General features: G+C 36.8%; 1 protein-coding gene across 2 annotated transcripts in view; it reads right to left on the bottom strand.

Moving 5' to 3' along the window:
- unc119a (unc-119 homolog a (C. elegans)) overlaps positions 1-27064 on the bottom strand; it is a 68352-nt gene extending 41288 nt beyond the window's left edge. Inside the window, exon 1 of one of the 2 annotated variants that reach the window (XM_039757071.1) lies at positions 26562-27064. In XM_039757071.1, the coding sequence (XP_039613005.1) occupies positions 26562-26838 (277 nt within the window). In that variant the 5' untranslated portion in view covers positions 26839-27064. The remainder of the gene's footprint in view (positions 1-26561) is intronic. The other variant, XM_039757072.1, reaches the window with a different exon arrangement.
- Between the last annotated feature and the right edge of the window lie 756 nt (positions 27065-27820).

The raw sequence follows: 27820 nt of genomic DNA, 5'->3' as shown, positions 1-27820 counted from the left end.
ATTTTCATATACCATAATGTAGTTCAAAATGCTTTACAAAAAACAGAAAGAAAAACAAATTAAAACTAGGTAAAAATAAGAATGAATAAATGAAAAAAAAATCAATTAATATGGACTTTCTTCTTTATTTTATTCAGATGCATGGTCATAGTTTGACTTTTTCTTTCCGTTTCAGTAAGTTTGTACTTCATTTTATTTTCCAACATTATTTTGACATTAAGTTGGTGCAACGTTTTGATATATACACATATACTTTTCTTTACATTTCTAATTTTGTTTTTTAAAGATAGCATACTACCATTACAAGAGTTTTTTCAATGATCATTTATGTTCCTGGGATCAATCCTGACCGTACTTAAGTCAAAAAGACAACCAAGATCAGACATGAAAGTCAATCTTATCTTTTAAACAATGTGGGATATTATCAAAAAATCAGAAGTCAGAACCGAGAGCAAGAGCCTTGAATTGTTAAAAAAAATAGTAAAAAAGTCTTTTAATGCTTATATGTGAAACTTAGATAGAACATGACCATTTGAGCCATCCTTTAACCTCTTGACCTAACATGGTCAGGGTCACAACCTTTGTGAAGAAGCCTACAGCAACCAGAGGACTTATCATGGCAACAAACCCCACAATATGATGGCACTGGAGAGAAAAGACAAAATGGCATTGCAGTAAAATGTAAGGAAAGTTTAAACTTGCTTAAGGTCCAAAAAACACAAAAACAAACCTCAGATTTGCAATTAGTTTATCAAAACCCTATAATCAATATATAATTTGCTAGAAACTCTGCTAGAATTTGCAAAATATATTATTTGAAAATCAGTGATCATAACATACACAATCTGGGTTTATAAAAATTAAATACACAATACTGCAACATACAGAAATGTAATAATTCAAATTTGTATTAAATGGTTAAACAGAAACCTATAAACTTTGTTTTGCTGTATCTATACATTCATTTCACTTAAATCTATGCACAAATACGAAAGCACTAAGACCAGGCCTTTTCATGTATGTGCATGTCTTGTCAGTCAAACAACATTTTAAATTTCCCAGACAAGATTAGTGAAATATAGTACTGCGATGCGAGTCCAATCTCTCATGACTCTACCTTCCTAATTACTTGATTTTTTGATCAAAATAGGGGAAGAACACTAAACAACGTTTTTTCGTTAAATTACATGTCAAATTCTTAATTAAATATCGAAAGAAACAACATAAACCCAAAGGATTGCACTTATAGAAAGAATCCATTCTATTTAAAAAATATTTGTGTCTAAATGGCAATCTATTCTTAATTAATGCTCTCTTGACTTAATGTTAATCATTGAAACAACTGACACAAAGGTAAGCAACACCACACAGATTATTTACATAAGCAATATCATGAAGTACCAGACAGTGCTAGCTTTGATATATAGTATTCCTTTATTAGCAGCTATGAGTTTTACATTTTTTGAGAATAATTTAAGTACACATAAGCAAAACAGCGCCCTATAAATATTAGGAGATTACTCCTCAGACTGTGCACAAGTGGCTCAAACACTTGAACGAAACAAGACTTCACCCTGGATCTCTCCTCTTCTTTCCCATTTTCTGTTGTATCCTGTTTAGATTCTGGCCCTGCCATATCTATTTCTCCTTTTATAAACTAACAAACTACACATCAGAAAGGCCACCTCAAGTATCAACTACTCAAAGAAAGGGACAGTCATTGTGAGAAGAAACGTTTTCAGATTCTTATGATTAATATTTCTCTCAAAGATTTGTCACAACACAAATTAGCAATTATTACTAAGGAGTTTTCTTTTGTTCTTTTGTAATGAGTAAGATCCTAGCACTGAGACTAGAACAATATGCAGAAGAAATACTAGGAGGCTACCAATGTGGATTCTGAAAAAATAGATAAACATTAGACCAGAATTTCCTGATAAGCATTATGCAAGAAGAGTGTGGTGAATTTAATAATAACCTGCATCACCTTCTTATTGACTATAAGCAGGTCTATGATAAGTGTAAACAGAGAGGCATTATACAGAGTGCTACAAGAATTTGAAATCCCTAGTAACAGAGATAAGATTAGTGAAGGTGGCACTGACAAAGACTAAACGTAGAGTAAAAGAGCAAGGAAAAACATTCAGAACATTTATATGTAGTGGGTCTGAGGCAGGGAGATGCCCTGTCATGCATGTTATTGAACTTAAGTTTGGAAAAATAAAATAAAAAGTTGGAATCAAAGAAGATCCCTACAATTCCTGGCATATGCTGATGTTACAAAGCGTGCAGGTAGAACGCAGGGATTCTTAAGACAACGCTTCCTTGTACTTGAGGACAAGTCAAAATAAGATATAGCCAGAAACTGGCGAGGAGAAAATGAAATAGTGTATATGATTACGTGTGAAAATTCAGGAAGACCAGAAAATATAAGAAATGCTAAAATAGGAACTTACCAGTTTCTGAAAGTTAATGAATTTAAGTACTTTGGGTATATTATTCCAGAAAAAAATTGAATAAGGAGCAAAATTAAAGCTAGAAAAAAAGCAGCAAATAAGGGGTACTTTGAAATGCATTGAATACTAAAACCAACTGTAATCTTCAAAACTTTGAAAGTAAAACTTTATAAAGCTATCATCGGACAGGCTGCAACATATGGGTCAGAAACCTGGTGCTCAATAAAAATGGATGAGGAAACACTCCATATACGGGAACAAAAGGTGCTGAGGAAAATCTATTGAGCAATAAATGAGAATGAAGCATGGAGAACAAGAATTAGTGAGAATTTAGCAAATCTTTATGCAAAATTCTAACATACATAAAGGTCAACAGACTGAGATGGATCAGATATGTAGACAGAATGGAAGAAAAGATAAGTGTTAAGTGAATATATACTGTACAGAGGAAAAAGAAGGAAAGGAATGGTACTGGCAGGCCAAGTATACAATATATGGATGATATTGAGGACGATCTTAAACATTTCAGAATTTGTGGTTGAGGAATAAAGGCAAGAGATAGAGAAGCATGGGCATGCATCCTGCAGGAGGCTAAGACAGTCCATGGGCTATAGCGCTGTGGAATAAGTAAGTTACATTCCATTTAAAAAATAAGTAGAGTTATTTCCCCATATAATCCAGCAGATAAAGTAAGCCATTACTGTTATGGACACAACAAGATATTTAGAATAGGAGTTATTAAACTTTTTAATCTGAGGACACAAATAGGAAAATTGGTACCATACTGAAACCCAAGAAGAGAATTATTACCAAAATGACAGGAGACATGTAACATATATAACATGTAACATTCACAGATAAATAACATTGGTCATATTATAAAAAAAAAGCAATTTTTTTTGTTTTCATTTAAGTATATTTCTCATATGAATATTACTAAAATACAGAAGATGAAAGCAAATATATTAATAGTAAAACAATTATCATTCAAAACATATACTGTGAGAAATAATTTCTTCTTTATAATGGGTGCAGTGCACAGATATAATGATTTTGAAAGGCTGGTATTAATGGTCACTTTACTTAGTTTAACAAAGCATCTTAACACAAAGAGTCAACTAAGGAATAAAGTATTCAAAAAAAAAAGCAGCATATTTTCCTTGTCTTCAATAATATTTTAAATTAGGTTTTTTAAATGAGTTTCATTATTAACAATGCACTTTTCAAAATCAGTTCTTCAATTGTTCTGAATATGCTGGTTTTCATTAAACAGTTTATAAAAACTAAGTAAAGTAGAGTTGCACAGCTAATTTGTATACCTAAAAAAATAAATGTGCTATTTGTCTTACATGGGTGACAAAAGAAATCTTGTGAAAAAATCAGCAAACAGCCCAGTTTGAAATGTTTAATGCTACAGACTGACATCATTCTGGATGTCAAGGGCTCGACTCTACAGCCTGGCATTCTTATAGTTCTCAGCGGTGCAAAAAAATATGTCCTTCAGACTACCAGTAGACTGTAATTTACTGAACTATTTTAAAATAGTGTTACAAGAAGGAATTCTCCCTCTCTGAGGCACATTAAAGTTACTACAAAAACTTCTCTTATATAAATAAATAAACATATACTGTATACATATACACACATACTAACTATATATATACTCAGCAAAAAAAGAAACGTCCCTTTTTCAGGACTGTGTATTTCAACAATAATGTTTTAAAAATCCAAATAACTTTACAGATCTTCATTGTAAAGGGTTTAAACAATGTTTTCCATGCATGTTCAATTAACCATAATCAATTAATTAACATGCACCTGTGGAATGGTCGTTAAGACCTTAACAGCTTACAGAAAGTAGGCATTTAAGGTCACAGTTCTAAAAACGCAGGACACTAAAGAGACTTGTCTACCGACTGTGAAAAACACCCAAAGAAAGATGCCCAGGGTCCCTGCTCATCTGCGTGAACGTGCATTAGGCATGCTGCAGGGAGGCATGAGGACTGCTGATGTGGCTAGGGCAATAAATTGCCATGTCCGCACTGTGAGATGCCTAAGACAGCGCTACAGGGAAACAGGAAGGACAGCTGATCATCCTCGCAGTGGAAGAGCCCGGATCTCAATCCCATTGAGCACGTCTAGGACCTGTTGGATCGCAGGGTGAGGGCTAGGGCCATTCTCCCCAGAAATGTCCAGGAACTTGCAGGTGCCTTGGTGGAAGAGTGGGGTAACATCTCACAGCAAGAACTGACAAATCTGGTCCAGTCCATGAGGAGGAGATGCACTGCAGTACTTCAAGCAGCTGGTGGCCACACCAGATACTGACTGGTACTTTTGATTTTGAGCCTCCCTTCATTCAGGGACACATTGTGAAACATTTTTAGTTTATGTCTTATGGTGTTGACTCTTTTACTGTTCATACAAATATTTACACATTAAGTTTACTGAAAGTAAAAACAGTTGAAAGTCAGAGGACGTTTCTTTTTTTGCTGAGTATATATATATATATATAGCAGTAAATCAGCCCAGATACCGACAGACACCAAGACACACAAGTGCAAAACACAAGCTTTTATTTATAGTTCTTCCCCTTCAGCATACAAATCACCACACACAGGCTCAGGCCCTTCTCTCTCTTTTCTTCCTTACTTTTCTCTCTTCTGCCGCCTCTACTCCTCCCTTCGCAAGCTCTGTCCTCTATCTCCCGACTCCCCGATAGGAGCAAGGCGCCCCTGTTATTTTGCTTTTGGATGTGGCTCCCGGTGCTCCCTGACGATCTTCCTGCAGCAGTTCCGCGGCTCCGGAATCTTTCAGACATACCCTAGCAATGGCCATGGGCCCCAACCAGGTTGAGCTTCCAAGCTCCAATCCCAAGGCCTCGATGCGAACCAGCGGGCTGCCCTTTTGTGTCCTGGGGGAAGTATTGTTCTTTTACCGGTCCTTACATTCTCCAGGCATCCCAGTTGGGCAACAGCTCCAGCTGGCCACCACAATATATAATAATTCTGACTTGGCTAAAGTTAAGAATGAGCAGTCCCAGTCACAGTGATTAATTAAAAAAAGTGCTTTGGCGTTGGTATTAAGGAGCCCCATTAGAATTTCTTTACATATTTTTGCACCTAATCCTCAGTTTTCCCTTCATTCTCTTCTTCACAACTACACCCAACAGGTCAAGAGCACATCACAAAACAGAGCTTACTTTTTTAACAAGCTTGTTAACTGAGTGTGCTGTTTCAAGGCATTTCCCGTGTCTACACTATAGCTGTTGTGCAAAGTATGATACTACGAATAACACAATGGGTACAATCATTGTCAGTCATAAAAAACAGGAGCATAAAGGAGCTTATTGATTTACACTTTGTCCATATTCATTACAATATGTAGGTAAAATAAACAAGTTAAATGTAATGGGTGGGAATCTAACACACATTACTTGGTTGAATATCTGCACTGTATTCTTTCTCTGTCAATAGATAAATCAGTAGTATCTTATACCACTCACTAGTTTGAAACTATAGTTTTGTTCCCTGGATTATCTCACATATTATTTTTAAACTTCTTATGAGATTTGAGTCAGCTGCAGAGTTAAAACTGTTAGCCCTAAATAAAGCCTGAAAGTTAAATGTGAAAAGCTTGACTTACAGAATGTAACTTGAAATAAAACCAAAAAATAGTGCTGGGTGGGTTGTGATGGTGGTGCAAGAGTAACAAATTACACTTGCAACTCTCAACCACAATAAATATGGTACCACCCAGGGAAGCTTAGGCCCATGACAAAAATAGAGAGGGTAATGCTTGATTAAAGACAAAGTTAAAAATAATGTGAAAATAAACAAATTGGGATTTCTTATTTGAAGAGCAGGCACATTGACCATCACCAACACAACCTACATGGCACTATTTGTCTGCTATTAGAGAACATTGTAATAATTCCTGCCACTTGCTCAGACCTTGCGACACCCAAAGTTATTTGTCAAAATGCAGAGAAATACATGTGTGTCTAATGTCAAGTCTGAGGTTTGAAAAACAAAGCTGTGCATAAAGAAAAAACAATAAGAGATACTGTATGTAGTTATAGAGATACATTTTCTTTTTTGTTTTCATTTATTTTCATGTCTGGAATAAAAAGCAGTAGTAGTTGTTGTAGTAACAGAAATACTGCCACGTGTATAGAGTACAGTGAAATTACTACCTGCATATCCGACCAACATTCAGCATGTTACCACTCTCCAGCATCATTATAAACAAGATTATACAGTATTTAAATTCAGAACTTCATTTTAATTAACAGAAGACAAACACTAGTTTACCAGATGTACTCAGTACTCTTACTTCTATGCTCAAATTACCTGAAACTTTGTGGAAAAATCCCTTACCATCTACATATGACAGCTGAAGCAGCATTTATCAGTCAGATCAGTTAGATCAGTTAGGGAGATCTCTTGAACTTTCCCTGCCATCCCTTTGCTGTTCAGCAGGGAGTATTAATTACTCATTCCTCTGAGGGGTCTCTGAACACTTGCCTACACTCCTCTGCACAGGCTGACAAAGTACTGCCTTCACCTTCCATTCTGCTCTCTCTTTTTGATCAGCTTCTTTCTTTTTCCACTTCAATCTCTCATTTGACTCCCCCTTATTTGCCTTCGTGGGTGCCGAGACTCTAATATAAACTACAAGAAGTCAATGAAACAATCAAGACAGACCACAACCTTATGTGCAAGTGTGCCCCCTCTCACACACTCCACCATCTCCACACAGCCACATGAGCTTGCACACCCACAGAGATCGAGCTGGCCATTTATTTATGTAATTAGTAGGGGGCTTTGCTCCCTGCTTACTTTGCTTGTCCACTTCGAATCTCTGCCGCTCGCGTTGTGAGGGGGTGGGGGGGGGTAGGCTGAACGCACGCTAAGGAGTTGCGGTCGGATCAGCTGCTGGCTTTCTGCTGCTGCTGCCAAGCTGCATGTTCTGCTTGTCACGCTGCATGTCGATCATTTAAATGTCTGTACAGCAGCTGTCCTTTTGTCTCACTACCTTATCTCACGGGACATTAAATTGTCTCTCGCGGGACGTTAAAGTGTCTCTGAGAACATCACGTATTGTCTCCTTCCAAGCCGTCCAAGATTTTTTTTATAAAAGAGAGATTTATTAACAATGTGGCCACTTGCTGCTTAGCCTCAAAACCACTATTCCTCAAGTTGTTATAACAATTAAAATTATATTCCCATTTTCCTTGTTATTTCTGTTAGCTTTGCTAACAAATTTTTTTTCTATATTATAAAGTTAACACATTAGTATTCAAATTTATTTGAAATTAAATTACTTGGTTCCCTGTTAATTCTCTATTTCCAAGTGTACACATCTAAACAATTAATTCTGAAGATCATCCATAACCTTCCTTTATGTGATCTAAAACTGACAGAATGTTCTGGTTGCAGAGAGAGCAACTAGCAGACCCTTCTGCTGATTCTGTCTATCACAATAGCTTAAAATTGGTATAGTCTATTGCTACAATTCATTTCTTCTCATCTTCAGACCTCTTCTCTAACCATGCCTCATTTACATAGGTAAAGTTCTCAAGAGCCTGAAAAGACAACAGGCTCCAATGATCCTGTTTCCCTGTAAGACATGAGAGTCTTAGATTTTTGACTTTTAGTGTTAATTTAGCTTCTTAAAACAAACTAATTGCCTTTTCCCCTGATATGTGGGTCTTTTCTCCTTTCATCCTCTTTGTCCTAAGGTGGCTGTGTTCTGTGAAAAAAAAAATATCAGTAAAGACTATGAAATTAAATGTAATGATTCTATATGGAAGGCATGTATTTATTTTGCAGTATCATAGAGGATGACGTACTCGCATAGGAAACTTGTAAGGTACTAACTGGCCATTGCAGAATCTGAGACCACTGATACTGCTTGCATTATATTGCTCTAACAAAAAATGTAAAATGTTTTTGGTTATGTCTATTTACAACAGATACACTCAACAGTAAAGCAGTGGATTTTTAGTATTTTCATTTGTCACTACCATCATGAAGAGCTTTCAACTAATGGGTCATGTGGTACCATTTTGTTTAAGAATAATCCAGGATAAAGGCAGATTTTTCAATTATGCAATAATGTGAAACATTTGTTGCAAGCAATTACCAGTATTAAACAGAAATCATCACATTTTCATTGCCATTATTTCTGTATATTTAGTTGGACTGTTAATAGGGATCTGTGAAAAAAAATCAATGATCAGGCCAGTATCCACTCAAATTCCCATTTGCCTGGTGTTGTGAGAACCAATCCAACCCTAAGACCAACAATGAGGAGTTACTGGATGGGAACAAATAAATAAATGAATAAAAACAAGCACACTTGCATCAAATTCACTGACTACTAAAATGAACACAATACTTAGTCAGTACTTGGTGTTCTTTCAATGCACAAGTATCTCTTTTATCTCAGTACTGCACTTTATACATATCTTGTTTTTGTCTTTCACTACTAAAAGCATGTCTTACATACTGTTGAAATCAGATGTAAAACATTTATTGCTTCTAGCCATAAAGATACTGGATCTGAAAACTGGCCAAGAACCAAACCTGGGTTAAAGCTCTCCATCACAGTGCAGTCTTAAACAGAAAAAGTCAATTAGAATCTATTCTCCCAAAGAATAGCACAATATTACATGCTGTAAAAAAGACAGCATGGGCCTATACACAAATGAAATTAGCCTGCAGTTGACATCATTACATTTTTCAGTACTTGTAAAGATAAAAATATTTCTTTTAAAGCAGTTAGCCAATTTTTATTCAGTATTTTTGTCTAGCAGAAAATAATAAGAGCATTTATTTAAATTTGAAATTCACAACATAATTTTAACTGGAAAAATAGCAAAATAACAAAAGCTTTCTTTTTCGACTTCTATTTGCTAATTCATTTTATTTATGTTTACAGTATGAACAGCCACTTCCTGTCAACCATTACACAACTGTATCTAAAGAGCAGCAGGCAGATGTTTCTTTATGCTCTAAAATATTTGCACCTGAAAACTGCTTATATGATGATTAAAACACTTATATTAGTAAGTAAAAACATTCAAGGATTTTATTGAAAAAAATATATAACTAGCCCTAGGTTTTGTTTATTAAAAATACTGTATATTGATTTAAAAATAAGTGGGCTTCTCCTAAAGAATTAAATTAGTACCTTTTTTATTGATTTTATTAATTCTAAAGGAATACTCAATTCAAAAATGATATATATTTTTCAATTTGTTACTTATCCTGTGTGGTTTGTATTTATGAATGAGGTAATGAAATTTCTGCTATGGTGGACTTCAATGGGGGCCAGTGAGGGGCCAACACAGAAGAGCAGCAAACAATAACAAAACACTCATGAGATCTTGCATAACTAACATGTCAGTTATCTAGTCCTTATTCAAAATATCCAAAACACATGCATTTTGGGCTAAAAATATTGTTAAAAAAATAGTCACAGAAAATTGGAGTAGTCCACTCCACTCCACTCAAACTAGTGTGGTGCTGAAATGTCAATGTTGCACGGCTGTGTTTAGGTCCTAATTTGGGATCCTGAGGTGGTTTGTCAAGTGGTGGGTACAGCAATGTGCTGAATAAGTGCATGCTCCCTACCCTATAAAATTGACACTCACTCAAACGGGGCTATTGAATTAAAGATCCGCCTCCCAAGCATTCAGTGATTAAGAGTCCTGCTTTCAATTCAAAAGATGAATTGCTATTGTTATTGAGTTGGACCCCCACTGTTGCCCCCACTGTAGCCTATTGTAGTAGAAACTTTGTTTTTTCTGTTCTCCATGAAAACACGAGATTCAAATTTTTTCTCAGTCATCACTACAAATAACGTGGGATAACTGATAAAAGAATACAATTACAATGAATAAATTACAAAAGAATAACACATACAGTACTCCAGTGTATTCAAATTAGATAGATCAGATACATATTATTTTAAGGCATATATTTTAATATTTGTTCCAGCAGTGCAAAGGTAATTGCAGCCGATATTTTAAAGTGATTTTGGAGATTTGCTATTTATTTTCACCTAACTTGAAACTTGCAAGTTGTGCTCATTTAGGTTGAATGAAATCCATTTAACAAATGTTCACACTCAACTAGCATAATAAACTAGGCTCATTGGATAGACTCTCACCATCACCACAAAACTGAACTAATAAAGCAACTTTGAAAATGGATAAACAGATGGAGGGTTATGCTCAAGTTGCTCTTTGTTCATAGTAGTGATTAGAAACTAGAAAGCTTTAACAAATAATCAATGATAAAAAACACACAAATAGGACGGGTACAAATTGAATATACGGACACTAAACAAATAACCAAAACAAATTAGTATTAATTATTTCATTTAGATTCATTCTTTATAACAGTCTGTTTATTATTCTTTAATTAGATTATTTACAGTATCTGACATACTGGATCCAGAGCAAGTTATAAAACTTCTGTCAATCAATGAGAAGATGGCACATATTTATCAATCCTGTCATTTATCTTCTGTGTCTTAAAAAGGCTAGGCGACATGTACAGTATCAGCTTTCTGTAAAAAAATATTATTTCTTTTTTAGCAATGTATATGTTGGGAATCTTGTGAATATACAGCACTAACAGGGTCACACAGTGTTGCCCAGGGTAGGGGTACCAACCAGCACTGTTTGCAGTGAAAACACCAACTAAATTTTAGAACCAAACATATTTACGGTCTTCTCTTGTACAAATGGGAATTCTACGCAAAACTGATACCGTAGGTTCAATAATGCAGATTTGCATACCCGACAAACACAAGTGGGGCACTGCATGGGCTAGGGGTACCAACTACATTTTGTTACGAAACAAAACTTACAGTTTACCTCGGTACAATTGTAGGAATCCATCCATATTTTAAATGGTGTGGATTTGCATTCTGAATAAGTACACAAACAAACATATATTCAGATTTATATATTAGATAGCACTTCACAGTGAAGCTTGCACAATAAAAGTTTTTTTAAACCTACCATTTTGCCTTGCTACAGCACTCCAGAGATCACGCAATACCTATCACTGCTTATTAAAAGCACTAGTCTACCACAGCTAACAAAACAAATACAGAGCCTTAATATTGAAATATCTGAGAAATTAAATAAAAATAGAATATCGGAACAAATGAAACAAAAAGTTAATGATTGGTTGAGTTAGCTCTAACAATTAGTAGGGTCGACCAGCTTTGTTTGATATAAGCTCTAATTGGAAGCAAATAATAATAATAATAATAATACATTTTATTTATATAGCGCCTTTCCCATGCTTAAGGCACTTCACAGAGTTTAAGAAAGAACAGCAGGGTATACAGTATATAGCATTGTACTAAACCAGATAAATAAAGAAGAGTAAGATAGTAAATTCAGAGAAAAAAAAGCCTAACAGACAACAGAATTAATGGTCTAACACACACACATACAGGTTACATTTGCATCTTGACATAGAGGTAAACTGAGAGAAGGGTAATAAAGTCAAGTAGAGCGAAAAGCCTTCCTGAACAAATGAGTTTTGAGTTGTTTTTTAAAAGAATTCATGGAGTCAGCTGACCTGATTAATTTCGGTAGGTCATTCCAGAGTCTGGGTGCTATACAGCTGAAGGCCCTGTCACCCATGGAGTGAAGATTAGAGTAGGGCACAACAAGATTGCCAGAATCAGAGGACCTTAGTGGGCGGACAGGCACATAGTGATGGATAAGGTCACTGATGTAGTTTGGTGCAAGGTTATTTAAGGCTTTGTAGGTTATTAGTAGGATTTTATATTCGATTCTGTAAGACACAGGAGCAAGTGAAGGCGGAGCAGGATGGGTGTGATGTGCTCGCTGCTACTGGTTCGAGTAAGGACTCTTGTAGCTGAGTTCTGAATAAGCTGGAGCTGTGATATAAGATTAGAAGGGGCACCTGCTTGTAGGGAATTACAATAATCGATACGGGATGTGATAAAAGCATGGAGCAAGTTTCTCAGCATTAGAAAAGGAGAGGAAGCGAACAAGTGATATATTACGGAGGTGAAAGTAAGAACGTTTCTTAATGTGATTTATGTGGGCGTAATAAGAAAGGGAGGAATCAAAAATGACACCAAGATTCTTTGTATTAGAGGCAGGGCTAATGAGATCACCACCAAGATGGACTGGGAAAGAGCTCATTTTATTAAGTAACCAATTAACCAATCTCATGCCTAGGTCTACTTATAGCCTGTAGGCCATAAGCGCAGAGTGTAAGAAGGGTAGTGCAATGACATGCCTAGACTTTAAACCTTACACCTTTCTTCCAATTCACTATACAACCATTTGCTTGCCTTTCACAAGACCTACCTAAATTCCAAATGTAAAAAATGGACTAAACAATTGTAATATACTTCAATCTTCCAACAATCCATCCATTTCTTGTATTTCTTATCCCAGTTTTAATATCCTTTGACTGCATACCAGGAAATAATCTGTATATGTTGCCAATTCACTGCAGGACAAACTCTGGTAATACTATCCATCACTCAGATTGCCTGTGTTGAGAGCTGACTGTCACTTTAACCTGCATCTGTTTGGGATGTAGGAAGAAAATCAAACCACCCAAAGCAAAATCCATAGAAACAGGGAGAGAACAAGCAAACTTCACACAAACCCAATTCTCCTTTAACTATGATAAAGTCATCTTATACCAGACAAAAAATTAAAAAATAATGTACAGTGTGTTTAAATAGCAGATACTTTCCAAACACAAATTTTACTGTGCATGCTTACTAAGAATAGGTTGCTTAAAGCAAAGCAATTTCATTTCACAATCCTTATCATATACTTGGTTCAGTATGACAATCAATAAGGGGTACAGACACGCTCAGAAGACCACTGTAGCACAGATGCAGCCCTGGACATTTATTTGCATCACAGACAAGTTATTGCTCTGGATAGCTATTAACTGAATAAGAATTCCACTATACTCTTTACACATGACATAACAACCTTATAAAGATATACTGAGCATACTGTACAGCCTCGACACACTTTAATTTAAATTATTAAGTGATGCAAGTTCAATGGCTTGTCTCATAATACAAACATCTCATCTAACATACAATAGGTCAATCCAAAATTACAAACTCACTTGAAAGAGACTGGGCAGTGTATCACCATTTTTCTTCTTTTATACACTATGAAGGCATGATAATCATTAGAATGCCAGGCAATATTAGGATATTTTTTGTTACCATTATCAACCTCTCTAAAACAGTATAACTGGGGTCTGTTTTAAAATCACTTTGTGAATTGTTTATATTTTTGTTTTGCTATGCAAACTATGTTTTGAATGTAAACCACTTCTAAGAACTGAATGATAGTATAAATCAACCCAAACCCTGAATAATCAATTATCAAATTTAAATTGCATTATAGTAAAGCACATATTTGCGAACTGTGGGCTTTCAACAGATGTTTTGAAAGTACACCTCATCAGGAATGACTACTGAAAAACATTTTTACTACTGTTTCTCTATTGTTCCGCTCTAAGCTAATAATAAGGGCACTCACTGACTTATAAATTGAACACAACTGCATTTCTAACATTAACATGTAGCAGATTACAAATCTAGATACAACCACAAAGCTGCAAACAAATTTAATCTGGTCTGTGTATATTAAAGAACAAGAATAGTAAATTGTAATTTTAGAACACCTCAAAGGACATTATTTTGTTTTGTCCATTTGTTTTATAATTTGTTCTTGCAGCAATATACCTGTACCTGTATATATAATGTTTGTTATACTTTTATGACCTATAATAGATGGATTGCATAAATGCACCACCCAACAATTTTCTGACAGTCCATGTACACAGTTATGAAAATGCACATTTTTAAAGAACAGAAACACAAAACATTTCCCTTAGACCAATGTAATCACAGTAGCTAAAAATTATGCATGTACACTTTTCAAGATGCATTTACTGTGAGACACTTATGACAGACATAACCTAAAATTGTTCTAATTCTGGAGCAAGCAACACTGACACACGGTTCATTTGAACACTAGGTCAATTTGACTGTATTCTCTATCCTGAATGCATTATCAAGTCAAAGCTTCTCTTAGAATTGAGGAACATGACTAAAAGACTTTTAATTATTAGGTGCACAAAGGATCCTTCTCTTTGGATGTATCCATTGATGTCAAAATCAAGTTGAACAATATCAGTTTTTCACCCTTTATACTTATATAACATTCTAAAAAATAAAAAAGGCTTACATATCTTTTCAAGTGCTTCATTCAATGACTAGCCATTCAAATTTATTATAATAAAAATAATATAAAAAAGAGCTACAGATTGGCAAGCCATCTAGATTTGTGCTGCAGGGATAAGATCCCACAAAACCCAAAGTTTGATGATATATAATAAAGTCGCATTATAAATGGACAAAGTGTTATTATAAAATGCAAATGTGATAAATAGTGGTTTAGAAATAAACAAAAATCATTATGGAAAGGTCCAGATAGTACCTACATATAATTACATTTTGGCAAAAAAATTGCAAAAACAGTTTTTGAGATAATCAATAGGCCATGTCCCTTGACTAATAGAAGTGAACTGCAAAACCTTGTTAAATGAAACTCTTTTTATAGTAGTGATTGTTGGACATCAGTTATAACAGTTTTTAAGGTTATAGATCTAAGTAGTGGACCATATTGGACCAAAAACAATAGGTCTGAAGCCTGTAACAAGACATATACATGATGCAACTTTTCAGAAGAGAGCAGATGTGAAAGTCAAATTTTCCACAGATAGACATTCATATAGAATTCATGGTAAAATCAGCTTTTCTCAATACTTTGAATATTACAGAAGCAGAAACCGCACTTAACTCAACAGTGAAGCTTTGACCTCATCACCAAACCTCCATTAACATAAAAGTAAAAATGACCTGTAAAATCAAAAAAAGAGAAAAGTGGAAAGGCACTGAAAGCAATTTTCAATGGCATATTCAAGGCAACACTTTAGATAAAACACAAAAATTACCTAATTATAATAAATAAATGCATTAAGAGCTTATACCAAATGCACTACAAACTCACTGGTTTCCTTATGAATGTTGCATCATGCAATTTAAACAGAGTTATTGAAATGTTTAATTACTCTTAATATTTATATCATTTGGCCAGAAAGCAACTAGTCTTTTTCAGACTTGAAAACTTAGATTAACTGAATGTTCTTTACTTGTGCATTTTAGTGTATTACAATATCCATACTAATAAAAGGCAAAGCCCACACTGACTCACTCAATCACTGACTGACTCACTGACTCATCACTAATTCTCCAACTTCCCGTGTAGGTAGAAGGCTGAAATTTGGCAGGCTCATTCCTTACAGCTTACTTACAAAAGTTGGGCAGGATTCATTTCGAAATTCTACGCGTAATGGTCATAACTGGAAGCTATTTTTCTCATTTACTGTAATGGAGTTGAGCTCGAAAGCCGTGGGGGGGCGGAGTTTCGTGTGACATCATCACGCCTCCAACGTAATCACGTGAACTGACTGTCAACGCAGTACGTAGAAAACCAGGAAGAGCTCCAAAAAGCACTGAAGAAAACATGCATTATATAATTGAGAAGGCAGCGAAACAATAAGAAGCGAGCGAGTGACATATACAACCATATTCATGAGTGCTGCTACTTCGGAAACAAAGCACGGTGTAAACCTAAAGTTTAAATTAAGTTCATAGACAGGCTGCCGCTGGTGTTTGTCATGCCCACGGCTAATGCGGGATACAAGTTTAATGAGAGGACGCAGGATATGAACGAGAGTTTTGATCACTTTGTAACTAAGTTCAAATTGCAGGTGAAGGGCTGTGCTTATGCAAATTCCGAGAGACTGTGTTTGTGGGGGATTGACAGTTAAGGCGGTGGGGAGTCACGTCATCATCTCCCTCCCATTCACCTCATTTTGCTCTGAGCTGAGCTCGCAGCTAATGCAGTCTTACGAAGCGACTTTGTGATGCTGCCACCAAATACTCACAGAAAAATCCACAAGTTAATACACACACTGTCTCTAGAGTTTCTCCACACTGAATCCTCCAGGCACTACTTACAAAAGGTTACATTGACAATCATGTTACATTATTTTAAAAATGTTTCCTTTTCTTAGCACAAGCACAGCTGAGAAGCTTCAATGCATGTGCTCCATAATGCGTTAAAAAATAATGCATTTAATCACACTTTGCATTACAAGCAAAGGGGAACTTCTGTCAATGCATGATTTCCTGGTACACGATTACATTGATCAGCGCTTCCCGATTCATTTTACCCTCGCACCTTGGTTTGAGAAGAAGTATGAAAAAATATGAGGTTAACACAGAAAAACAGATCACCAATTGAAGCTTTATGAATAATCGATTCACCATCAATAATTGTTTTGGTAAAGCCATACTCAGTGTAATCCTCCTTCCATTTTATAATTTTTCCGCCACTAGCCATGATTAAATGAATGGTAAAAAAGTAAGAGCGAAGCGAGGGTGACTTATTTAGGCAGGCAGGCGACAGCTCAATAGCTCGAATTTGGATATAAGTAGGTTCTATTTAGTCGCCAGAAATATCTTTGTTAGGAATGGAAGTTGAATTTAGTCTTTAAATTTCTATGGTAAAGAAAAAGTTATGCAATGATGACTAAATTTACCTATATAAAGTCAAAACTTGTATATATAAAGTCATTCCCGAATATATAAAGTCAAAACTTGATTATATAAAGTCACTGTCGGAATAAATAAAGTCAAAACTTGAATATATAGCCTAAAGTCATTTCCAAATATATAAAGTCAAAACCTGAGTATATAAAGACGGCGTTGGAATATTTCGGAATATATAAAGTAAGCTGGAATATATAAAGTCAAATCTTGAATATATAAAGTCAGCGTCGGAATATATAAAGTCAGCACCGGAATATCCACCCATTTCCAAACCCGTTGAATCCGAGCTCAGGGTCACGGGGGTCTGCTGGAGCCAATCCCAGCCAACACTGGGCGCAAGGCAGGAACCAATCCTGGGCAGGGTGCCAACCCACCGCAGTATTTTTCTGAATACGTTTTTGTTAACTTAGTTCAGTTCAGAGTCGTTTCAATCAATATATTTTGACTTTGACATTATATATTCAGGAATGACTTTATATATTCCGACGCTGACTTTATATATTTAGGTTTTGACTTTATATATTCCAGCGATGACTTTATATATTCAAGTTTTGACTTTATATATTCGGGAAAAAGTTTTGACTTTATATATACCGACACTGACTTTATATATTCAAGTTTTGACTTTATATATTCTGACGCCGACTTTATACATTCAGAAAATCAATGTATTTGCCTGTTTGGCACCCCATAGTATATGTGTATGTGTATATATGTACACATGTATGTACACATGTATGTATATATATGCCAGCAACACTCATGACAATGACAAAACAATTACATTGTCAATCATGTTACGTTATTATTAAAATGTTTCCTTTTCTTTTTACTTCTCCACTGCCAAGCGCGGGTATTTTGCTATATATATATATACTAGCAAAATACCCTCGCTTCGCAGCGGAGAAGCAGTGTGTTAAAGAAGTAATGAAAAAGAAAAGGAAACATTTTAATAATAACGTAACATGATTGACAATGTAATTGTGTTGTCATTGTCATGAGTGTTGCTGGCATATATATATATACATATATATATATATATATACAAATATATATATATACACACATGCATATATATATATACATATACATACACATATATATATATATATACATACACACACACATATATATCTACATATATATATTAGGGGTGGAAATCGATTAAAAAAATTAATCTAATTAATTAGAGGCTGTGTAATAATTAATCTTGATTAATCGTATGTAATCACACAAGAAAATTTGCCCCAAATCGCAAATTTTTTTTAATTTAAAAGGGTTTTAGTGGGCGACAGAATCAAATAATAGCCATGGACATGAATATTGTAAATTCAAGCTCTTTTAATTTCTGAAAAAAAAATGCTTTTAAACTGCATTTCAATTCAAAACAGAAACAAAAATATCATCCCTGGCTAAAATTGGGCAGACTTAAAAATAAAGTGGTATTTTAAGTACTTTAAGTACATTTTCAGAATGGTATTGTCTTTAAATAATAATAATAACCAAAATTTAAACATAAAGTGCAGTTTTTCTTCTTAAAAAAATAAGTCAGAAACATAAAAGGTAATTTGACCAGCTTACTCTTTAAACTCTGAGTAACATTAGCCAAAATTATTTTGTACATTAGGCTAAAACAGTGTGATCATTGAACATTTTGTAATTAGATGTAATTAGAATTACTAACGGTCACGGAAGTCCAATGATCCCCAGGAAGAGCCACAAAGTCCGCTTTCTGTAATGCATCTAATTTTGCTTGCTTTTCAGTGTGCACAAAACCATGCTTTTATCAAGGTGTCTTTTGAAATGAAATTTGCCTCCGATCAGTCGTAGGAACGCACTTTATTCCGATTTTTGTAGCTCTGATGTGTGCATCAATGTCATCGATGTACCAGGAAATCATGCATTGACAAAAGTTTCCTTTTGCTTGGAATTGAAAGTGTGATTAAATGCGTTATTTTTTTAACGCATTATGGAGTACATGCATCGAAGCTTCTCAGCTGTGCTTGTGCTAAGAAAAGGAAACATTTTAAAAATAACGTAACACGATTCTGCGTTAACCGCATATTTTTTCATACGTCTCAAACCAAGGGGATGCGAAGGTAAAATGAATCGGCAAGCGCGCGTACATACTCAGTGCATCCCCTCTTGGGTAATCGAACCTTGCATGTCGGCGCTAGAGGCAAAGCCTCTACCATTGCGCCACGGCGTATGGCTTGTCTATTTGAGAGTATGTAGATCGTGGTATATATATATACACACACACATATATATATATATATATATATATATATATATATATATATATATATATATATATATATACCCGCGTTTACTAGCGAGAAGTAGTGTGTTAAAGAAGTTATGAAAAAGAAAAGGGAACATTTTAAAAATAACGTAACATGATTGTCAATATACAGTGATTGTTTTGTGAGTGTTGCTGTCATCAAGGATTTGATTATCATTATTTCTTTCAATCAGGTTCGTATTTGTAGGATGTGTTCAAGTTACATTCCGTGTTTGTCAATCGTTGTAAAGATGACAGGTTTCATTCATCGATTCGTTTCTTACTGCATCAATAAACAGCTCGTCTTCCTCTTTATCTGAGAAGTGACACACTGCATGCACGGGTTTTTTTTACACTGTCTTCCTTTAGTGGGACATTGACTTTTTCCACCGTGTGCTTTGTTTCCGCAGTAGCTGCACTTATGAATATGCTTGTATGTATCAGACGCTTCATATTTTTTTGCTGCCTTCTCAATTGTGTAATTCGGTTTTTGTTCAGCACTCTTTGGAACTGTTGCTTTTTATCTGTGCACTGTGTCAGTTCATGTGAGCCGCTTGGTGTATATGCATCGAAGTTTCCCAGCTGTGCAGGTGCCATCTCGTGCGATGTCCACGGCTGTATTTAATGTTAGCTAAGACCCAGCACTTAAAAGTTTCTCTCGCAGTTTCGTTTGTGCCAAACACCACCCTGACCATCTCATCTTCCTCTGCATAAGCACAGTCCTTCACCCGTGAATATTTAGCGGCAGTGTGTCTATTGGATTGCTGCTGACGGACGGCCTTATATGGGCAGGCAGTAAATTACGTGGCACGGGCATCGAGCAGAAGTCTATTATAGTATATGGACGTAAAAAAATAGGTTCCAGTTATGACCATTACGCGTAGAATTTCGAAATGAAACCTGCCCAACTTTTGTAAGTAAGCTGTAAGGAATGAGCCTGCCAAATTTCAGCCTTCTACCTACACGGGAAGTTGGAGAATTAGTGATGAGTCAGTGAGTCAGTCAGTCAGTGAGTGAGTCAGTGAGGGCTTTGCCTTTTATTAGTATAGATATATATAGATATAGATAGATATATATATATAGATATGACAACAACACTTATATCAATGACAAAACAATTACATTAACAATCATGTTACGTTATTTTTAAAATTTTTCCTTTTCTTTTTCATAACTTCTTTAACAGACTACTTCTCCGCTGTGAAGCACGGGTATTCTGCAGATGTAGGCAAGGTTAGAGTGTAAATACAACTTGACTGATTGAGTAGCATTTAGTGCAGTAGCATCTGTTCTAAATGCAGAGGGTACTTTAAAAGGGCTAGAATATGAACTGGCTACATCAGGCTGAAAGAAAACCACAATAACCAGAAATACATATTGAAAGGTAACAGTACAATATGTGCATTCCGGAGGTAGACAGAACCCTACTTTTCCTTTGGTTTCATTCAGCAAGAAGAAGTTTTTGTTTCCAATTCCACAGGTGGCAAAATAAATGTCAGGCAGAGAAAAGGAGACAAACATAGCATTTATAATATGGTACTGTGTGCAAGACCCTAATTCAGGAAACCATTTTGAAAGTGTGAATCCTATGCTAAGAATATACTGTATTAAAATCATTACAATTGCTAAATCAAGTACAAAATAAACTTTCATTTTTATATGTTTTTACCTATTTACAGATAACCATAAATGATACACATACATGTATCACTGTATTTAGTACTAGGGAAGTCACAGATGTCTTTCTTACCAAAACTCACAGCAGGAAGCATATTTCAGTTAGTGGTTTGGGTTGAGAGATGGAGGAAGGTGGATGAAGAATGAAATATCCTGTTGTGTGTGCATTATGACTAGCAGCAATTTTGTACCAATGTTATGTGCCCAATGGCTAGTAACCATGAAGCTTCTGTTTTGTGGAATTTTTAAAGGCTAGTATGAAACCTAACGTGTCATGATTTCCAGAAAGACAAAGAAAATATGTTAAAAAATAATATAATTTGAGATAAACATAAAGAAATCATCCTGATGCTAAAAAAGGCAACAAAATGTGTAAAAATAAGTCACCTCTTACAGTGTTGACATGCTGGATTTTCAGAAGACCATACAAGTGCTTCACTTTTAAAAGGCCTGAAGAAGTACACCAGGTCTAAGAAGAACATCAAATTAAAATCATTCACCACTTCAGTAACTGATTTCTCACTGAGGTTATCTCCTTTACACATTTTCTTCTTATTTGAATTCTAATTCATTTTCAAGGTGTTTTTCTTTTTTTTTTCCTACCTCTTTCAATAGCTAACTCTAGGTTTATGGAGATCTTTTTATCTAGAAGTGTCCTTATAATCAAATAGATTATGTATTCTCAATGGCACCTCAGGATTCAGTTCATCATCCAGGTCTTGTGACTTTCAAAAGCAGCAGCTTCTCATTTAAGGCTGTTTTTTGTCTTATGCCTGCTGCTGCCCAGAGTTAATGCAACCCTGAACTGGATAAACAGGTATGAAAATGGAAATATGGACAACACACCTTTTATATTATTAAATTGTTTCTCTTAAAATGAAACATTAAAATTTGCATTACTTATAAAGATAGACATTGAGCCACAATAAAATATTGAACAAAATAACTAAATGAAGTATTTGGTCAAGTTAAATTACCTACAACTGAACTATGTAACCATATCATATTCTCCATACAAGGATCTGCCAAAACGATATAGATAGGCATATGTCCATCAATTACCCAGTATATGTCACTCCATGCTAATATCCCAAAACCTGCCCAAGCACCTTGACTTCTGACTCAGCTGGCAGTAAAAAAACAAGACGTTGCCTTGTCTATGTCTGCCAAGAAGACCGGAAGTCAAAAAAGCAAAAAGCAAAATATATCAAAATTAATTGAACAACTTATACCAGGGAAATACCAATTGCACAAGAGTCGAAAAACACATAAAGATTAGAAAGATATGAAATACTGTTAAAACTTAATAGATTTAAAACAAACCTTTGCCACAGTATTGCTTTATATTTAAATATAAATTCTGATTACAGTAATTAGAATATGTAACAATGTTCAGAAAAGCAGACATACAGCCAGCAATGACAATATTGATATATTATTATCACTCAACAGTATGTGGTCATGGTACTCCTATTTGTTCATAGGAACAATAAATGCTATGTGATTGGTTTGTCAAAATCAGATGGTTTATTTCCATCCATCCATTTTCCATCCCGGTGAATCCGAACACAGGGTCACGGGGGTCTGCTGGAGCCAGTCCCAGCCGACACAGGGCACAAGGCAGGAACCAATCCTGGGCAGGGTGCCAACCCACCGCAGGACACACACAAACACATCCACACACCAATCCACCTAACCTGCATGTGTTTGGACTGTGGGAGGAAACCAGAGCACCCGGAGGAAACCCACGCAGACACAGGGAGAACATGCAAACTCCATGCAGGGAGAACCTGGGAAGCGAACCCAGGTCTCCTTACTGTAAGGCAGCAGTGCTACCACTGCACCACCGTGCCGCCCAGATGGTATATTTGTAACGATTAATAAAAAAATACCTTTAAAAAATAAATTTATTTTATACTAGTAATCTTTCCTGCTGTTGACAAAGCTTTATTTCAAAACATTGCTGTAAATTTAACATTATACTTTTCTTAGAAAACAACATACAAGATGCCAGGCTGCAAAACACAGCCTACTAGGCTGTGAGAGAGAGAAATATTAATTCAACAGCAGTATGAGAGGAATCTGCAGAATAAATATGGATTCTACTTTATCACATTCCATTAAGACTGTGGTTTCCTGTTGTACATCCAAGCTGCCCCTTTCAGACTCTCATTCACCTTCAAACAATCTTCTTGAAAGATAGCTTCTGACATCATAAAGGGGGTAGTTAATGCACAAAAACAGAAACCCCCCAAGATCATCCATCCATCCATCATCCAACCCGCTATATCCTAACTACAGGGTCACGGGGGTCTGCTGGAGCCAATCCCAGCCAACACATGGCACAAGGCAGGAAACAAACCCCAGGCAGGGCGCCAGCCCACCGCAGCCCCCCAAGATCAGATTCACCAAACTCTCTGTCACTGCACATATAGTCCATATAGCCTATATTCTAAGTTGGACAACCCCTAAGTTATGTTCCAGTTTTCATGAAAACATGCATAGCTGATTTTTGAGATGCTGTAACAAACATAAAAAGGTCAATTTTACTTATGCAGATAATGGCTTTGTTTAAAAGCTTTACTGCTGAAAATTTAAGTTGATAAAACAAACAGCAGGCTAAATGTTATCGGTCATTTAATTTGTTAGAAGATTTGATGCAACAATGGTGTTATTATTGTTAATTGGCTGAATGCAACATCTAATATGATATGGCAGAAAAACAGTGAAGGGCAGGTTTTGAGGGTGGTGTAGTAAGGCCCCCCAACTGCAATAACAAAACTCTGGGGAAAACATTGCATCACTCGCACAGGCTTAGCTCCAGGACAAAAATAGTGAGAGAAATGCTTGATTAAAGCAAAAGTTGCATCTGTTTGTCAGAAATTGAACCAGGAGTCCATGTGTGAAGGGCAAATATACTATTACACTACTATCACAACCTATGGCCTAGTGGTCAAGTTAATGTAAATAGTTGGCCATGTACATTATTGTAGGCAGATTGGTGGCTCTGAGGCTAGGGATATGCAGTGGCATTTGGAAGGTTGCCGGTTCGAATCACATAAATGCCAAAAGGGACTCCACTCTGTTGGGCCGCTGAGCAAAGCCCTTAACCTGCAATTGCTGAGGGCTTTAGATAGATAGATAGATAGATAGATACTTTATTAATCCCAAGGGGAAATTCACATAATCCAGCAGCAGTATACTGATACAAAAAACAATATTAAATTAAATAGTAATAAAAATACATGTAAAAGCAGACAATAACTTTGAGTAATGTTAGCATTTACTCCCCCGGGTGGAATTGAAGAGTCGCATAGTGTGGGGGAGGAACGATCTCCTCAGTCTGTCAGTGGAGCAAGACAGTGACAAAAGTCTGTCACTAAAGCTACTCCTCTGCCTGGAGATGACACTGTTAAGTGGATGCAGTGGATTCTTCATGATTGACAGGAGTTTGCTTAATGCCCGTCGCTCTGCTACAGATGTTAAACTGTCCAACTTTAATCCTACAATAGAGCCTGCCTTCTTAACAAGTTTGTCCAGGCGTGAGGCGTCTTTCACCTTTATGCTGCCACCCCAGCACACCACCGCGTAGAAGAGGGCACTCGCCACAACCATCTGGTAGAACATCTGCAGCATCTTATTGCAGATGTTGAAGGATGCCAACCTTCTCAGAAAGTATAGTCGGCTCTGACCTTTCTTACACAGAACATCAGTATTGGCAGTCCAGTCCAATTTGTCATCCAGCTGCACTCCCAGATATTTATAGGTCTGCACTCTCTGTACACAGTCTCCTCTGATAACGGGGTCCATGAGGGGCCTGGGCCTCCTAAAATCCACCCCCAGTTCCTTGGTCTTGCTGGTGTTCAGGTGTAAGTGGTTTGAGTCGCACCATTTAACAAAGTCTTTGATTAGCTTCCTGTACTCCTCCTCCTGCCCACTCCTGATGCAGCCCACAATAGCAGTGTCATCAGCGAACTTTTGCACGTGGCAGGACTCCGAGTCGTATTGGAAGTCTGATGTATATAGACTGAACAGGACCGGAGAAGTAGTGAGAAAAGCGCTATTTAAATGCAAAGAATTATTTATTATTATGTACCACATTTTCTCTTTTATTAAATGGCATTGTAGTATTTCATGGCACTTATTCTGACACAGAGTCACTCTGTTGAAATTACATGTGAAAAATATGACTTATAGTGAAAAGTACTTGTATGCCAAAATTCATGTCTGTGGCTTGAGAAACAATGCTCTGCATAAAAGGACAAACAAACTGATCCAGTTTAAGGATGCCAATCAAAAGAATTATGTGTAGAATGAACACTGGGTAAAAACATACTATACCAACATGTTTTTTCAAACCTCTTTCGGCCTGGAAGTCCTGAGGGGCCGAGGCTGGGCCTTTCGTGCTAGGGGAGAACCGTCGACCCTGGGCAAAATCTGCCTCGGGCCAGTTGCCCTCCCGAGGCCTGTTTTCGGGTCTGGACTTAGAAATTTTTCGGGATGGAATGAAGGCATGGGGTCATCCAAAAAGGGAGACTGTGGAAGATTGTGGGTTCTCTTCCCGGTTCCTCAATGTGTGGATAGCGCTTTGAGTACTGAGAAATGCACCATATAAATGTAATGAATTAAAATCATCAAATGGAAAAATAAGAACCTCAAAAAAAACTGTGACACCAAATGGCATGGTCTACAAAAGCATACACTTAATCATGTAAAGCTAAGTGTGAACCTGACAGCTGAGATGTACAAAAAAGCTAATAAGGAAACAGCAGGGGTGAGCAAATTTTGGCAACAGATTGGGTAAACCTGGATTCCTACTGCACAACACAGATGGTCATAACAGGCACGCAATTTTCAAAATGACCAACAGGGATCAGTAAAATAAGACCATAATCGGGAGAGTGTAGATTCAGTACGGGCAGTACTGTGTATACAAACATAATCCAACAATTAATAAAATCATAGGTGCAAATGGACTACAATTATGAGCTGCAGTATAGTCATGGGCAACTGACTAACAAACCTTAGTTCAAGCTATTAACTGGAGAAACTAATAATCATTCAAAGCCATGTGAGAGAAAATATTCTGCCAAGCTCCTCTAAGAAAATAATCGTGTAAATGACAATTACATCTAACTGGAAAGTAACAATTAACAAACCAACCAGTAGAAATCCTGATCAAGTGGGATTAAAACAGAACAGCAAATATAATCCAGAAATGTATGGAACTGCCAGCAAGTGTGAACGAAATAAACACACGCTAGGTAGACCCGGAGCTAAAACTGGACATATGGGTGGGAATGGACGCCCAGGCTGGACACCACGGCAAACTGTAGATAGAGACCACCAGCTGATTGTCACAGCAGCGGCAGCATCGCCACATCCCACCCACCAAACCCGAGCAGCGGCCGAATCCCACTTACTCTCGGTGATCTTCTGCAGCCCTAACACATCCTCCGGAGTGATGTCAGTCTTCCTGAGCAGCTCCTCCTCCGTAGTCACCGGGATCCCTGCGTCCGTCGAGTTGCAGCCTTTTTTGACTTTCATTGCCGCGCCTCGCTCGGAGCTGCTGCTCTGGTTCTTACACGCCCTAGTCCCGCAAGGTGGGCTGCTGTCGGGTTCGGAAGTGGTGGTGCTCCCGCTACTGGAGGCTCCTTGTCCGGTACACACTGCCTCAGTGCCGGCACAGGAATAACTCATCCTCCGCGGCTCCCTCCTCCTCCTCCTCCTCCTCCTCCCCCTCTCTCTCCCTCTCTTTCTCTCTCTCTCGCAAAAGCGCGCGCGCGCGCACACACACTTTATGATATCGGGATAGATGGCCTCTCACCGGACAGCGCGCCCTTGCCTCAAAATACCTTCTTTAATAAATCTTCGCCGTCTACAGCTGCAACAGCTTCACCGGCGTCGCCACCACTTGGCACTCACTTGAGCAATGGGCAAAAGCGCAACCACGTGAAAAGGATGTGGGGAATCCGAGAGTGTCAGACGGCATAAAAGTATAAAGCAGGAAGAACAAAAGTAGAAGAAGAATATCCAGATACATATCAATAATGTACACATGGAACACTACAATATTCAAATATTGAGCTTACGAGCACGCTAATTATAATTTGGATTTGTAAAACGTGTACCCCTATTTGCAGTTTGGTACGGTCCGTTTCGCGATTTAACCCAGTGAAGCGGCGGCTGGTTGGAAATTCTGAATGGAGAAGTAAATTACGCGTCTTCTAACGGTTTTCTGATTTGGTAAAAATGGGTTTTACATAGTCATTTTGCCACAGTTATGTGCACTGTTTTTGAATGATGACAATTGTTATTCTTCTCTTGTAATCCACAAGACCGCGAGTATGGCTTAAATAGGTGGATGTTATAACTGTGCTCTAAAATGAACTGGTGTTGTAAGATTGTTCCAGATTTTGCGGCCAGTGCTGACGGGATTGAATCCGTGTCTCGCGACTCAGTGAGACTGAATTAGTGGGAGAAGAAAATAGACAGGTGAATGGTTGGTTACAAGTAGGCATGTTCTGATAATTCAAGTACCTGTAAATTGCGTGAATCGCTGTTTTTCATTACATACAGTATTACTCAAGATTGATTTAGTATAATTTCTTTTAAGTCTATGGTTACTACAAGTTTCATTACAAAGGAGAGAACATTGTCATACGTGTATATAAACTGAAAT

Source organism: Polypterus senegalus, chromosome 6 (genome assembly GCF_016835505.1).
Source record: "Polypterus senegalus isolate Bchr_013 chromosome 6, ASM1683550v1, whole genome shotgun sequence".
NCBI classification, from domain to species: domain Eukaryota; kingdom Metazoa; phylum Chordata; class Cladistia; order Polypteriformes; family Polypteridae; genus Polypterus; species Polypterus senegalus.
This window is presented reverse-complemented; position numbering and strand designations above follow the sequence as displayed.